This window comes from Notamacropus eugenii, chromosome 3, assembly GCF_028372415.1.
Source record: "Notamacropus eugenii isolate mMacEug1 chromosome 3, mMacEug1.pri_v2, whole genome shotgun sequence".
NCBI classification, from domain to species: Eukaryota; Metazoa; Chordata; class Mammalia; order Diprotodontia; family Macropodidae; genus Notamacropus; species Notamacropus eugenii.
The window spans coordinates 279,341,147-279,357,081 of NC_092874.1; the positions used below are offsets into that span (position 1 = coordinate 279,341,147).

The window sequence follows — 15,935 nt, forward strand, 5'->3', positions numbered from 1 at the left end:
CTGCTGTGCTGTAAGAAATGATGAGCAGGTTGATTTTAGAAAAAAACATGGAAAGACTTACGTGGAATAAGGAAGAATGAAATGAGCAGAAACCAAAGAACATTATTTACTGTAGCAACAATATTGTTTGAAGAATACCTGTGAATGACTAAGCTATTCTAAGTATCAGAAATATTCAAATCATCTACAAAGGACCCATGAAGAAAGATGTTATCCAGCTCCAGAGGAAAAAATGATAAACAGAAGTATGCCCAGAATGGTTTTACATATTCATATACCTTGTCTAATAGCGGTCATCTCTAGTGCAGGGTTTCAAGGGAGGAAGTGAGGGAGACAACTTGGAACTCACATTGTAACAAAAAAAAATTAAAGCTTAGAAAATTTTAACATTCATTGGAATATAATTTAAAGATGACTAAAAGTAAATTTCACATTATTTTAACTAAAGTATAGGAAAATATCACTAGGCACATTTATATAGCTCCTTAGGTATTATGAGTCTCTTTATTCACCTAGGTGGCTCAGTGGATAGATCTTGGAATTAGGAAGACCCAAGTTCAAATCTGGTCTCAGATATTTACTAGCTCTGTGACCCTGGGCAAGTCACTGAACCCTGTTTGCCTCAGTTTCTTCATCTATAAAATGAGCTGGAGAAATAAATGGCAAATTCCTCTAGGATCTTTGTCAAGAAAACCTCAAATGGGGTCACAGAGAGAACTGAAACTACTAGATGACAATAACAATGATAGCACAATAGCTAATAATAATAATATCATTTATATAGCACTTTAAGGTATCATTGATATTGATGGCAAAACTTTAATAATGATTTAGTTTTGTTTAGAAAAAGCAAATCTCTGGACTTCCTGACTCCAGATCTCCTGCAAAGTCCTTTACAAATATTCCATGTTATCCACATGTATCAATAAACATCCCAACATACAAAGGGGGACCTGGAACCACAGGTTCTTAGATCTGCCTTCATAAAATGAAAGGCAACTTTTGAGGGATTACCAGTCTCTTTAATCAAGCACATGTATCATTCCTTTAACCAAGCACAAATATCATTCACCTCATTCAGGAGAATTAGCACTTGAACATCAGAGAAAATACAGAGAAGTCAAAGATCAACAGGCATGGCTTTCTCTGCTTGACCATCAACAGACAGGTTCAACTGTCTGATCGTAGTTACCAGAGAGGGAAGTACTGACATCTGAGTTTTTCAAAGCCAGGGGGCTCCTTAGCAGCTTCCCAGAGTCTCTTCTGGCCAAACAAAAACACTTCTAGTAAGCCCAAAGTAAAACCTCACCCTTGTAGTAGTTCTACCTCTTTTAGAGTCAGAGGGCATCCCAACCCTTGAGAACCAGTGCTTCATTAACAAAAGGCATGGGCCTTCCTACAAATCTTCCTTAGTCAAACTCCCCTTAATAGACAGGCCCATTAATGGGTAGGGAAGATCTTTAATCACATTAGCAATACAAATACAAATTCTGTTTCTAGTTAAAGAAACTCTTGTTTCTATACTTTACTCCTAGTAAAGACTTTTGGTTGATAAAAGCAAGATTCAATCAGAGGCATTTGATTATACTAAAACAAAAGCAGCAAAAGATCCCACTTTCCTTGCCATCACACCATACTACAACCTGGGGAGATAGATGCTATTATTGTCCCCATTTTATGGCTGAGAAAACAGAGGCAAGCAAAAGTTAAGTGATCACATAGCTTGGAAGTATCTGAGGCCAGATTTGAACTCCAATCTTCCTGACTCCAGATTCACTATGCCCCTTAAATGCTTATTTTGTTGATTCTTACAACTCGTTTAAGTGGGTTCTATTATTATAACAGATATGAATTTTTAACATTTTAACAAATGACAAAACAGGCTAAAAAAGTTACACGACTTATTCTAAGTTACAGAAAGAGTATGTGTTTGAGATTTAGACCCAGACTTTCCCAGTTCAGATTCCCATTATCAATCCTCCATGCTATGCTGCCAACTGGAAAGGGCAAATATCATGTTTTATGTACCTATATAATTGAAATAAAGCATGGAATTGAGGCACCTTATTTGAATAGTTTAGTTGTAGGCATATATTTTCTTTTTTTATGTTTTACATTTTAAACTAAATACAAAATAAGAAAAGAAAAAAGAAACAAACTTAAATGCTAAAACCAAAATAATACAAAATCATGTATTTTCTTGGGATAGTTAATAGACTTTGAATTTCTATATGGACTTCTTATAGTAATCAATTTTTAGTTGATTCTTCTTTTCAAATTTTTTCCCTATTTCATTACATATTTCCCAATTACATTAAAATTTTTAACATTATTTTAAAAAAAATTTGAGTTCCAAATTCTCTTCCACTCTTCACCCACCTTATGAGAAGACAAGCACTATATTGATTATACTTGTGAAATTATGCCAAACTCGTTTCCATATTAGTCATATTATAAAAGAAAACATGTGTTCAAAAAAACCCCCAAGGAAAATACAAACAATATGCTTCAATCTGCATTCAGAGTTCATTGCTTTTCTCTCTGGAGATGGATAGCATTTTTCATCATGGTTCCTTTGGAATTGTCTTGGATCGTTGTCCTGACCACAGTAGCTAAATCTTCGACACTTGATCATTAGATGATTCTTTTTCTGGGCCAACATTCTCCTCCTCCTTAGTAATTTATTATGTGAGTACTCTGTGAGATACCCCTTGCTCGAGTTTTTGGGTTATAAAGAAGTGTCAGACATTGCTTTGATGTAGCTTTGAGTGTTGAAAAGTAAGAGGACAAATATAGATGATAAATCACAATGCATGGTAGCATGAGAGATACTCCATTGATATTACAAGAAGTAAGCCTTTCTATATGACACATAGGTATTGACAGTAATGATGATACAGCTTCTTAGGCACAATTTTTAGAGCACTGGTACATATGCATCACTTGATTCTCTCAAATCCTCTTAGGGTACAGAGAGCTGGTATTATTATCCTTTTTTGTCAGATACAGAAACTGAAACTTGGAAATTTTAAGTGAGTTGTCAGATTTTGCATCACTAGGAAGTGGTAGAATTAGAATTCAAACCCTGGCCTTTTGATTCCACCTCTAGCTATGTTTCTAGGACATCAAACTTCGGTTGTTTGTTGAGTTTACTGGCCCATTAGTTTGTCTCTCTGTCTCTATTTCACTTTCTTCTTCTCCCCTTCCTTTTTCTCCCTCCACAGACACAACACATATCTTCTTCTTTTTTTTTCTGTGATTATTTATCAGTGTTAATCAGGATAATCCTGAGTTTAGAGGGATTTGATTCCATTTCTCACACTGTAACTTAATATGATCAGATCCAAAGCCTCATTTTTTTCTTTTCTTTTGTTTAAAGACAGAAATCCTTATTGACTTAGGACTCCTTTCTGAAGCTTATAATGAAATAATCAGTCTTTGTCCTGGAAAAGTCACCCCCAGTGCCACCTCTTCAGGCTCCAAAATTATCTTGAAATCGAAGGTAAGTCTGCAAGGCTAAGTCAAAGCCATAGCTTTACCTTTAAAGTCTTTTTCTTCTAAAATCTAAGGAAAGTCACCATCAAGTTGTTCTTGTGACTCTGAAGGGTTAGTAGACCCTTTATAAGATGGGGAGTAGGGGAACAACACTAACAGCCCCCTTAGATTGGCCATTCGATCATCCTGCCCAGGACAGAGGATTGTTTGGGTGATGTGATTTGACCCACAGTGGCCTTGTAGACTCTCAGAGTTATAGTAGGCTCCTACGTAATGGCAGTCCAGCCTCTGGGAATAGACTGATTGCTACAAAAACAAAGAATTAGAAAAACAGGGTGGGAAAACCAGTGCTTAGGAGCCATATGTGGAACACTTAAAGTCATCACTAATGCAGTTTTCATCAGTTTGACTCATTTGAAGAATATTAGTCATGGTTTATTATGGTCCCCTGCATACTGCCTGGGTCAAGCTTGTGTGCTTATTCTCATTGCTTACATAATTATCAGTTATTCTACAGGGTCCTACTGCTACAATGTCTTGTTGAAACATGGTGTGTAACCTTAGTTCTTTATGGTGGCACCAACAGAACACAAATTCTTATGGGTCCCACCTGACTGGAAAGGCTTCCAAGACAGCCTTGGTGATATCAATGTACTGGTCTGAGGACCAGCCTAAGTGACCACAGATGGGCCCATCACTATTGGACTGGCCCCTCAGCTATGAATTCTTTAGCCATTGAAACCTGTGAACTCAAGAAAAGTAGCCCCCATCAGTCCTCCATGCACTTTTCCTTTGCAAAGTGTTGATAGCATGTGGCTAAGGGGTACTAAGAATCCCATCTGTAGGTACTTTAAATGTCTGGTTTTTGTCCAGGGACTAGCGGAGGATAGGGGAAGGGACTAGACCTATGGCTTCATTGATATAGGGAACTCCCACCTATGTAGGCTGGTATCTTCTCTGCAACTTAGTTTGAAAGAGGTGCTCAGAGTTACTTGACTTGGTCAAGGTCACATAGCCAGATGCAGAACTTCAACCTGAGTCTTCCTCATTCATGGAATAACTCCATCCACCACACCATTCTGCCTGTCAGCAGTGACTCATCTTTTTAGTTCCAAGTATGCTTGGCACATGTAGTATATGGCCAGTGAGGGGGCACAGTGGATAGGGTCCTGGACCTGCTGTTAGGAAGTGACTGGTGGGGATATATAGCCAGTGTAGACAAAAGTGATGTTAATTTTTCTTTGAATAAATGTACATTGATAGTTATTGAATTTTTATCATTCCCATTCCCAATGAATCTCATTTCCCTTCCCCTTCAAGATAGTTGTCCTTTATAGCATAGAATAAAAAAGAGAGAGACAAAATCATTTATCAAAAGCAAATCTCCACAAAATGAATGGATATAGCAAACACAAAGAAGTTCAACCTTACGAGCAGTGTTCCACACTCATAGTTTCTTACCTCCTCAAAGAAACAAGGAGGTCCATTCTTCTGTCTCTTCTCTGGGGCTAAACTTAGCCATTCTAATTTCACAACATTAGTTTTGATTGTTTTGTGGTGGTGGATGTTTCCATTTACATTGTGGTAGTCACTGTGTAGCGCTTCCCTGGTTCTTCTCACTTCATTTTGCATCAGCATCAGTTCATGGAAGTCTCATGCTTCTCGGTGGTCAGCATATTCATGGTAGTACAGCACTATTGTTGCTACCATAATTGGGAGGAAATGTGTAAAACAAATCAAATTCCTAGTGGCCTTGTTATTTTGCAATTATATTTATTATAACAACAATGAGATGCTTCATTATGAATATGTATCTCGGTTTGGAGAATGTTAGGAATTCTCTTTTAAAGAGAGTGACCTTAATCCAAAGGTAATCTCTTCTAATTTCTTGATTTGATTGTTTCTACCCATGCCCCTAAAGACTAAGAATTGGGTGTCGCTTTCTCATCCCTGATTTCTTCGTTTTTCTCTTAGGAAAACATTTCCTCCCACTTTTTCCAATCTATTTCAAATTTTGGGTCCATTTGGAGGTAATTTTTCCTAACTTTTCTTATTCTATCCTCAGGAATTGAATTGAGTGCATGAAGTAGCCCCAGAAATGAGGAATGATCACTGTACCTAGGTCTAAATTAAATCAAAGTGGAGCTCAAAGAATATTACTGTATCCTGCCTCTTTGAACTTTCTTTTGCTTTGGTTTTCCCAACAATCTGGACTCCTGGCTGCTTTTGCCATAAGTAAATTGGCATTTTATTTCATTGCTCAGTGCTTTGGGAAGTAACACGTAGAGCTAGAATGATGACCTGGGGGTAAGGTAGGGAATCACAGTAACAAATGAAAGTATGGGTGGGACCAATGCGCATTTGTAGGCCCATGGAAATGGTTAGTTGAGTTGTGGTAGAATAAAGGTCTGGGCTCCCATCCAGGCACTATCACTCAGTAGCTGTGTGACTTGGGCAAATCACTCACTTCTCTGAGATTCAATTTCCCTATCTGTAAAATGGGGCTCTTAAAGCTTGCAATATACATCTTATAGGGTTGAGGTTTTAAACCTTAAACCCCTAAATGAACATTTGTCATTATCATTATTATCATTTACAAAGCCTTTTTTCATATTATATTGGAATGTGTTCATTATTTGGTTTATTTTCCAAACCTTATTTGATCCTAGTATTATTGCTGTACCAAAGCCACTCTCCCAGAGGGAATTAACTATCCATTTTCCAATGGCTGAATATAAAGGTTAGCCTCCAGAATCTGATCTTTGTGCCATGGCTAACTGTGACATCCTTGATGATGGAAAGTCTTGGTTTTCCTCTCACTGCTTTAATTGCTGCTTTGGAGTGTCCTTCACTTGCTTTCTCCCTTCCTCCATGACAGAAGACATGTCCCCTAATATTCATCCAATCTCCAGTCTCCTTGCTTCAAATCTGATCCTTCACTGAGCTCACCATTCTCAGAGATCCAAAGCTATATTGAATATTTGAAGATGATTTATTGATCTACCATCAAAAATAGAAATAAGTAGTATTTTTAAGGTTTGCAAAGCACTTTATAAATATTATCTCCTTTAATCCTCACAACAACCTTGGGAGATAGATACCATTATTATCTCTATTTTAAAGAAGAGGAAACCTAGGTAGACAGAGGTTAAATGACTCAGTCGTAGGGTCTGATGCCTGAGGCATGATTTCAGCTCATGGTTTTCCTATCTGAGAGTTTAGAGGTCTATCCAGTGGGTTGTTTAGCAGCCTTCAGGGCTTATTTTTTTTCACTTTGTTTTTGGTGCTTTTTACTAATTCATTCACTCTCTTCCCACCTCTTACGTGATATTCTTTCTGTGATGGTTGGTTGGTATCTGAAGATGACATGAAGTCAAGCTAACTGGCCCATATAAGGATAGAACCCATTAATAAGGGCATTTTTAGCACCATGTTTTAACCAGTTTTTTTTTGTTTTAATGGTTTTTCAGTTGTGTTTGACTCTTCTGACCCCATTTGTTGTTGGGTTTTTTTTTTTAACAATTAGACTAATTTAAAATCTCTTAACAAATGATTATGAAATTCTTCTATCCCTGGCTTCTCTCTCTCTTCCTTTCTCTAGGCCCCTGTTCCCTCACTGTCTAGAAAGTGTCCCTACTTCACGCCTAACAGACTGAGCACAAAACCTCTTGTGTTCCTTTTTAATCCTTCCTCGAATGGTTCTCAATGTCAACTAGTCTCCTGGGCTCTCCTCCTTGTGCCGGGATCCTAACTGCCCCAACCTCACAGCTTCCCTGTCCTTTCTCTTCAAAGGACCCTTTGAAGTAAATTTTCCTGTTGAAGCACTTCATCTTCCCAATCCTGTGTTCCTGTGATCATTCTGCCTGATTTCTCAATAGTTCTGTGCTCCTCCTTGTCCTTTTCTTCTCCTTCAATTCATCGACAGTAATAGCAGGAAAAATAACAGCAACTTACATTTGTACTAGGCTTATGGTGACAATGTGTCATACAAAGAGTCTCACCTGATCTCACAATGACCCTGGGAATTGGATTGTCCAACCAATACTATCCTTGTTTTGCTGTTTAACAAACTGAGGCTCAGTCAAGAATGAAGTATAGACTAGTAAAAAGAGTAAGGTATGGAAAGCCAGAAGGCCAATGTGGTTTTTTAAGGTGTATTAAGAGAGACATACTATCCAGGCCCAGGGATCCTCTACCCTAATGAGATCTTCTATAGAGAATTGTGTTCCATTACATTTTAGGAAAGACTTTGATAAGCTGGAGCACAGTCTATGGTCCACAGACCCCTTGGGTCCCCCAAGACCCTTCCAGGGGATCTGCAAGGTCAAAACTATTTTCAGAAAAAGTCTAAGATATTTAAATTTCTAGCATAATTAATATCAATAGATAAAGCCCCCATAAATAAAAGCCCTTTGAAGGAGGAGGGTGTGGTTCTCAGTAACTTTTAAGAGTTTAAAGGGGTTCTGAAGTAAAAAAGTTTGAGAACTGCTACCCTCAAGGATCACTAGAAGGAACTGGAGATTGTTCTAGAGAAGAGAAGACATAAGAGATCATACTGAAGAAGGGGTTAGTTTATGCTGCTTGGGTAGGACCAGGAACAAAGGTATAAATTACCAAGAGACATATTTAGGCGTGATGGCAGGAAGAACTTGTTCATAATTAGAGCTATTCAGATGTGGAAAGAGCTAACTCAAGAGAGAGGGTGGGCCTCCCTCATTGGAGATCTTTAAATAAAGGCTAGTGACCTCCCCATCAGGTGTATCATAGAAGGGATTCTTGTGCAGGGATGGGTTTAGCTAGAATGATTTCTGAGTTCCCGTCTCTCCAGTATTTTGTAGCTCTGTGAACTAGGAGTCAGGAAAAATAGGTTTGATTTGATTAATGGTTAACTATGTGATCTTGGACGAGTCACTGAGCCATGACTCTCTGTTAAAATGGGGGAGGAAGGGAGGTGAGCTAATACTCTGAGTCAGGATCCTACCATCTTGAACATTTGGTGGCCCCAGTGACTTGGATTTTATGGCCCAAATGACTTGGGCTCACCCAAGATCGCATAAGCAGCAATCATCAGAGATGAACTGCAAGCCCAGTGGTCTCTTTCCCCTGTGTTTTCCTGACTCAGTATGGTAGAAGTCTTCTCCTTAGGTTAACTTGTGCTATAAGAAGGAGAGTGTATGTTCACCTTCCTGGGAGGGATGAATTCTTACTCATCACACTTCCATACCACTGATGGTACAGAGTTTGCTAGAGACACCTGGGCCAACTGGGACAGTCTTTTAAAGATACTATAGAACACATTGCTGTAGCAACACTCAATTAAATTCACTGTCAAACTTAAAAGAAGTCCTTGCGCTAATTCTAATTTTGTATTTGCTAGCAAATCACACAGCCATTTGACGCAGGAAAATCTTATATGTGCAAAGAAAATATACAGGTAAGTAAAATACCTTTCTGTATATCATCATTTGTAAATTTTATATTTAAAATTTTTTATTTATTTCATTAAATATTTCCCTGTTAAATGAATTTTTTAAACATTCATTGTTTAAAATGTTGAGTTCCAAATTCTCTCCCTCCATCCTGCTCCTTCCCCCCCCCACTCCATGAGAAGACAAGCAATATATCATATATCATCATTGTTATTGGCCAGTATTGGATCTGAGGAAGAGTTTGTTGACTTGCTGCCTTTTCTGACCTACCTGTGCTTTCTCTCAAAACTCCAAGACAAAGTCAGACAAAATGCTGAGAACATAAGTCAGTCATTCAACATTTATTAAGGGCATGTTTACTACCTGCCAGGCAATGTGCCAAGTGCTGAAATATAAAAAGAAGCAAAAGCCTGTCCTTGCCCTCAAAGACCTTACACTCTAATGGAGGAGACAATGAGCAATATATACAAACAAGCAACATAGAGGATAAATAGGAAATAATTAACAAAGGGAAGTCACTGGAATTAAGAGGGGTTTGGGGAAGGTTTGCTAAAGAAGATGGGATGTAAGTTGGGACTTAAAGATAACCAGAGAGGTCAGTAGTTGGAGTGGAGGAGGGAGAATACATGGGGACAGCCAGAGAAAATGTCCAGATGGAGAGTCTTATTTGTGGGACAGCCAGGAGGCCATGTCACTGAATCAAACTCGAAAGGTAGAAGGGGGCAAGTTAGGAAGGCCTTTGAATGACAAATAGCATTTTGTATTTCATCCTGAAGGCAATAGGGAACCCCTAGAATTTGTTGATTAGAGGAGTGACATGGTCAGGCCTATGTTTTTGGAGAATCACTGTGGCGGCTAAGTGAAGGAGAGATCTGAGGCAGGCAGACCCACCAGGACGCTATTTCAATAGTCCAGGTAGAAGGTGTGAGGGTCTGTTCCGGGGGGTGTATTCAAGAGCTGTTTCAAAGGTAAAATCAAGAGGACATGTCAATAGCTTGAAAAAAAGGGTAGGTGGCATTGGGAGGGGGTGGGTGAGGAATTGAGCAAGAGTGAAGAGTCCAGGATGACTCCTAGGTTTCCAGTCTGGGTGACTGGGAGGTTGGTGTTCCCCTCAACAGTAATAAGGATGGTGGATTGGGGAGGATTTTGGATGAAAGATCATGAGTTTGGTTTTCAATATTTTACTTTTACTATATCTACTGGCCATCCACTTCCAGATATCTGAAAGGCTGTTGGGGACATGAGATTTGAGATCAGTAGAGAGGTAGGGGCAAGAAAAGTAGATTTGAGAATCATCAGTCTAGAAACAGTCATTAAATCCATATAGGAATGCCATGAGTACAGCAGGGCCATTTAGGGCCAAATGTCAGTTCCTATCTTCATTTTTCCAGTTTTGGAAACACATTCATCTCTTGACTCTGGGCATTTTCACTGGCTGTTCCCCATGCCTCATCTCTGTCTTCTGGCTTCCTTCAAGTCTCATCTAAAGTCCCACTTTCTTCAAGAATCCTTTTCCAGCCCCCTGAATGTTAGTGCCTTGTCTCTGTGGTTTTCTCCAGTTTCTCCTGCTTATATCTTTGTGTGTAGTTGTTCATCTTCTTCATTAGACTGAGAACTACTTGAGAGTGGGGATTGCTTTTGGTTTTACTTTTGTTCTGCTTTGGGTTGTTTTTCTTTTGTGTCTGCAACACTGTGCATGTAATATATGCTGAAGAAATGCTTGTTGACTTGACTTAACTTTAGTTGCATACACTCACTATGTATGTATACATTATGTGCGATATGCTTACATATGTTTTCATCAAAATTCACATTTCCCATTAGATGCTCATCAAACGTTCTAACACTAGTTATTCACTGTTAGAAATTCCTGATCATCAAGCATTGCTTTTCTCTCATACCTGCTCTTCTCCTCTTTACCTCCATTCTAGTTTTGAGAAGACTGTCTTTCACAGGGGTGTTTGGGATATTTTTTTGTCTTTTAGTCAAGCATCAGGAGGAGAGAATTCTTGAACCTCCATGAAATTTCTCTCAGAGAGCAGAAGGTTGTTTCTTGGGTCCCATTCCATCCATTTAGTAATTCTTGACGCTGGCTAAAAGAATCAAATAAACAGGGTAAATGCCTTTGTGCCATCCTCATTCCCTCCATCCGCATGAACAAGAATGGATGACCTCTATTCAAAATCAGTAACAGCAATTTCTGTATGCCATGGAAGGACCATACATAGCAAAGACAAGTTGTTCTCATAGCTAGGGAGGCGTTCAGCCATGGTGGGGCTATTTTATGAATATGGATAGGCAGACTGTCACCAGCAATAGAATGGGCATGCTGTTTTGCTATGGAAAATACCCCCAAATAGTGCGGGCATCCTTCTATATCATCTCAGGGTTCTCTTCCCTTAGAAAAGTTCTTTACTTTTCTTAAGGAGTTTTGAGAAGACTTTATTTTCAAATTTATTTATGAATCATTTCCATGTCTTATAACGAGTTAGGAATGTACTTTTCTCGGAATAAAAGTAGCTTTGTGAATCTCCTTTATTGCTCACTTTCATTCTGAAGATTTCATTTTCAGGTGGCTCATTTTTTTTTTCTTTCATTAGAATGTGAAATGGATCTTGAGTTCCCTGTAAGAAGCCTGCACTGAAAGGGCTGCCATTAAGAGGATGTAATCACACATTTGTATGCCATTCAAGGTCCCAAGACCTCAGAAAGCTCGGGAGTATTTGTTTCCTTTCAGAAAGAAATGTCAGGTCATCTTTTCCATTTCTTCCTGCTTTCTCCTGTAGGAATAATTTTGTGTATAAAGGAAATGTCACTCAGATCTTTTGCTTTTAATATAAAATGAGAATGGCAAAGTAATGAATTCGTTAGTTAACTAATTAAAATACTGTTTTGAAGGCTGCTTAATATCCTTTAGAGCACACTCTTTTTTTAGCATTGAGGGAAAATAACATTAAAGAATATAACTCAGTAATCTTCTGTTGATCCTTAAGTGTTTGTATGTAATTATCATTGCTGATTACATCAATGTTCCAAAAAAAAGTGCTGTATTTGCTGAAACTTAGTTTTGAACCCTTGTCCAAATCTGGTAGTGAGTTAATAACATCATAAGTATGCCTGATGGGACAACAAACTTGAGAATCTCTTTGGCATCTCTCTGGCTACTGACCATGGGCCAGCCTTTGGAGATGGTAAGATGGCAGACTAGAGACCCAGAGAGTCTTGATTTTTGTACTTCCACCTAAATCTACTTGAATGATGCTGAATGTCTATTTTCCTGGGACATGAACCCAGTAATTCCATTTTTCCAACAGCAATAAGGCTGATAGGAATTTACCAACTTTCGGCCAGAAGGGTAGAGGCAGAAGCTATAAGGAGGAAGATTTAATTCAGTATTAGCTGGTGTGTGCCCCCTTCATGAAGTGTTGGAGAGGAGTTTGATGACTACTTGTTGAAGACATCCTAGAGAGAATTCCACATTAGCTAGGGCAGGGGTTCTTAATCTGGGAATTCTGCATGGGAGGTGTATAGGGTGAGGAGTACCTATGAATTTAGATCGAGGAAAAAATATGAAAAATTCATATATTTATTTTCACTAACCTCTGAGGGAAATCGAGCTTTTCTTTCACTTATGAATGTAGGCAACAAAATTGATTCAGAGAGGGGGGGGCTTCCTGTAAGCTTCACCAGCCTCTGCCAAAGTCTAGTGACATATGATGCCAAAAGGGGTCAGAACTCTTCTGTTTATGGAGCTGACTTAGATGACCCTGCAATGACTTCTAGCCTTGGAAGCTTCGATGTCTTGCCCTCCATGGCAGACACATGGACATGGCCACTCTACTCCTAGTCCTGATCAACTCTGAATTCAAATCAGTTCCATTCATTTGGGTTCCGTTTCTTTCAAAAGATGCTTAGGAAATACAAGAGACCAGACTAAGTGTTGGACATACAAAGGAACTTCTAATGTATTGGGAAGGAAAAACAGAAATACTAATATGTATGACACAAGAAAAAGGAGATATAGCAAGTACAAAGGTGGGGGGGGTCCCCTGGGTAAAGTGCTATGAGAAATTTATAACAACTCTTGTGTGAACATGGCAGACAGGAGCACTATGCAGTCATGCTGGCCCAGTTGGAGTAGCTAATACAAATTGATAGTGGGTCCAATCAGTGCAGTTTTGTGATTTGTAATTTATTCCAGCAGTGGCCAGTAGCTCAAATATAGGAGAGGAGAAAGTAAAAGATGACTTACCCAGAGATGGGCTTTTACAGGGTAAGGATGGCAGAGGTTAACAGGATGATTTATGGGAAAGGAGAGCATATAGTTGGCAGTGATAGCCTGTAGGGAAAGGAACTGGGAAGATGTCCAGGGAAAACAGATAGGGACTGAAGAAAAAAGGTGCCAGATGAAGTGAGAACCAAATTTAAGAGGAGCAAATCAGTGGGAGAGGTAAAAGGATGAGATTGCGATCAAAGAAGGGAATTCCAGTGTATGTTGTGAGGATGCTTGAGGGATGATAATCCCTAGATAAGACTGAGATAGAGTAAGGCTGGAGGTCATGAAAAGCTGAAGAATGAAGGGGCCAAGATGTTAGGAATGGGGTATGAATATTGGAGTCCTTGAATGTGCTGAGATCACCGAGGCATGGGGCAGTGTCCTGGAGCTTGGAAGATGGCAGCCATAAGGACTGGAATGGTGATAAAGGAATACGTGGGTCTTGAGTCTGTCAGAGGAAAAGATCTGGAAGTGGGAGTTGAGTATGCAGAATATACCAATTCCTCTTTGGGAGAGACATTACCTCCTCTACAATCTCACTTCACATCAGAATTGCAGCATCTCAGTTGGAAGAGACCTCAGAGATCATGTAACCCAACCTGAATGGATCATCTTCTCTATACCCTTCCAGAGAAGAACCTTCACTGATGAGGAACTCGTTACTTCTCAAATGAGCCCATTCTAGTTTCAGATAGCTCTGATTGTTCAGAATGGATGCCTTATGTTGGACTGAAACTGTCTGTAACTATCCTTTGTTGATCTTGGTTCTACCCTCTAGAACCAAGCAGAGTGTCTCCCTTCACTCAAATGTGACCCAGCTCCTTAAGAACAGGTGCCATATTGCTTTCCTTTTTGTATCTCCAATACTTAGCACAGGACTTGGCATATGACAAGAACTTACCAGATACCCTTTATCCATTCATTGATTCAGGCATATATGCATGTACATTTTCATTCATTCATCTGATCCCCCTGCCATATGACAACCCTTCAAATACTTGTAGAACAATGATCATCACTCTCCACCCCAATATTCTCTTCTCTAGGTTAATGCTTCTAGTTTCTTCAGCTGTAAAGGTCAAATAAAATCACCTTTGTACACTTTAAAGCTCTCTATTAATGCTAGCTATTTCTATTGTTAACTACTCTTCATTTTTTTAGGCCTCCATCTGAGCCTTCCTTGGGTTGTTTGCTCATGTATTGAGTATTGTAAAGTAGCACCTGTCATCTGCTGATGGGAAGGAGGCTGCCTCCTCCGCACCAGTGTGCAGTACCATTTTGTGGTACCTCATCTATTGCTGGACTATATAGCTTTCACAGTTGATCAGTGTCACTTTGGTGGCTACCATATTTTCAGCATATTATGAGTTTCCCACATTTTCCTTCTAGGCCCTAGATAGTCCTGAGTGACCTCCCCAATATGAGCAAGGGACATAGAGTGCCATTTCTTCTGTCCTGTATTCAGGGGTAATGGAACTGCTAGCTTCTAAAATGATGCTTTACTCATTCTCGTTAACAATCCCTTTTCTAGGCCCTGGAAGATTTATTGAATCGCAGCGTCCCAGGATGTTTGACTCTCCTGTGCCATTCAGCTTTCAACTATAAGTTTGCTTTGGTCAAAATGCGCTTCTTCATCACTCTGGCTGCAACAATAAATTGCCTGCCAGAAAGTGAAGTGAAATCATTCTTCCGGGAGTTTCCCCAGAAAAGCAGACTCCAGGTGACATCCAATAAAGGTAATCCCATATGGGAGAGCTGTTACTCAGTCTCTGTAGATCAAGTACATTTGGAGTGATCTCTGTCCCTATCTACAATGCATCATCTCTTTAGTGGACAGTAGTGTGGAGGTCAGAGGCAAGTCCCTGCCACTCCTACTGGAAAGATATGACATTTCATTTTGGTAACATTATGTGGGTCAGTGAAGTGGCAGGCAGGGATGGGGAAGGGAGCAAAGCATAGGGCAGCTGGATTTGGAGATTAGAAGAGTGGGGTTCCAATCTTAGCTCAGTTACTTATAACTTACAAGATCTGGATGAGACTAAATGACCTCTAGGGTCCCTTCTGGTTCTAAACCTGTGATATGTAATATAATGGTATTATATTAAATAATAATATATAATAATAGTAACATTTATATAGTGCCTACTATGTACCAAGCATTGTGCAGAGGGAATTGCAAATTTTGTTTCACTTGATCCTCATGAAAACCCTAGAGGGTAGATACTACATTACTATTCCCATTTTACAGTTAAGGAAACTGAGATGAAGGGAGGTTTAGTGATTTGCCCAGGGTTAGACAGCTAGAAAAGCTAGGAAGCATCCAAGGCTGCATTTGAATGCAAGTCTTCCTGACTCTAGGCCAGGGCCCTCTGTCCAAGGCACCACCTAGCTGCCCCAGTGTTATGTGGGAAATGATTCCTAGGCCTGCCTGCATAGCCTAGAGTAGATGAGGAAACTGAAGATGGGATGAGATCAGTTTGGCCCAGACTTCACAACCACCTCATGGAAGACCTGTATTAGAATTTCTATTCAGTTGTGCACACAGGATAGCTGACACATACTTTGTATCACTGTAAATAAAATTATATTTCTAAAAATGAAATCTATATTTTCTCTCCTGGGAGGATATAACCCATATGAATCCTTAATGATCGATGCTTTGTGGAAGGCAGTGTGGCAGACTGAAGGCTGGGCAGTCAGGGCACTGATTTTCAGTTGACTGGCATTTGTTTAAA

At 39.4% G+C, this 15,935-nt stretch overlaps 1 protein-coding gene across 3 annotated transcripts in view; it reads left to right on the top strand.

Moving 5' to 3' along the window:
* The window catches only part of CFAP54 (cilia and flagella associated protein 54), a 313,535-nt gene that overhangs the window by 198,707 nt on the left and 98,893 nt on the right, over positions 1-15,935 (top strand). For all 3 annotated transcript variants that reach the window (XM_072655644.1, XM_072655643.1, XM_072655642.1), the window contains exons 47-49: positions 3,380-3,502; positions 8,873-8,929; positions 14,732-14,936. In XM_072655644.1, the coding sequence (XP_072511745.1) occupies positions 3,380-3,502; positions 8,873-8,929; positions 14,732-14,936 (385 nt within the window). The remainder of the gene's footprint in view (positions 1-3,379; positions 3,503-8,872; positions 8,930-14,731; positions 14,937-15,935) is intronic.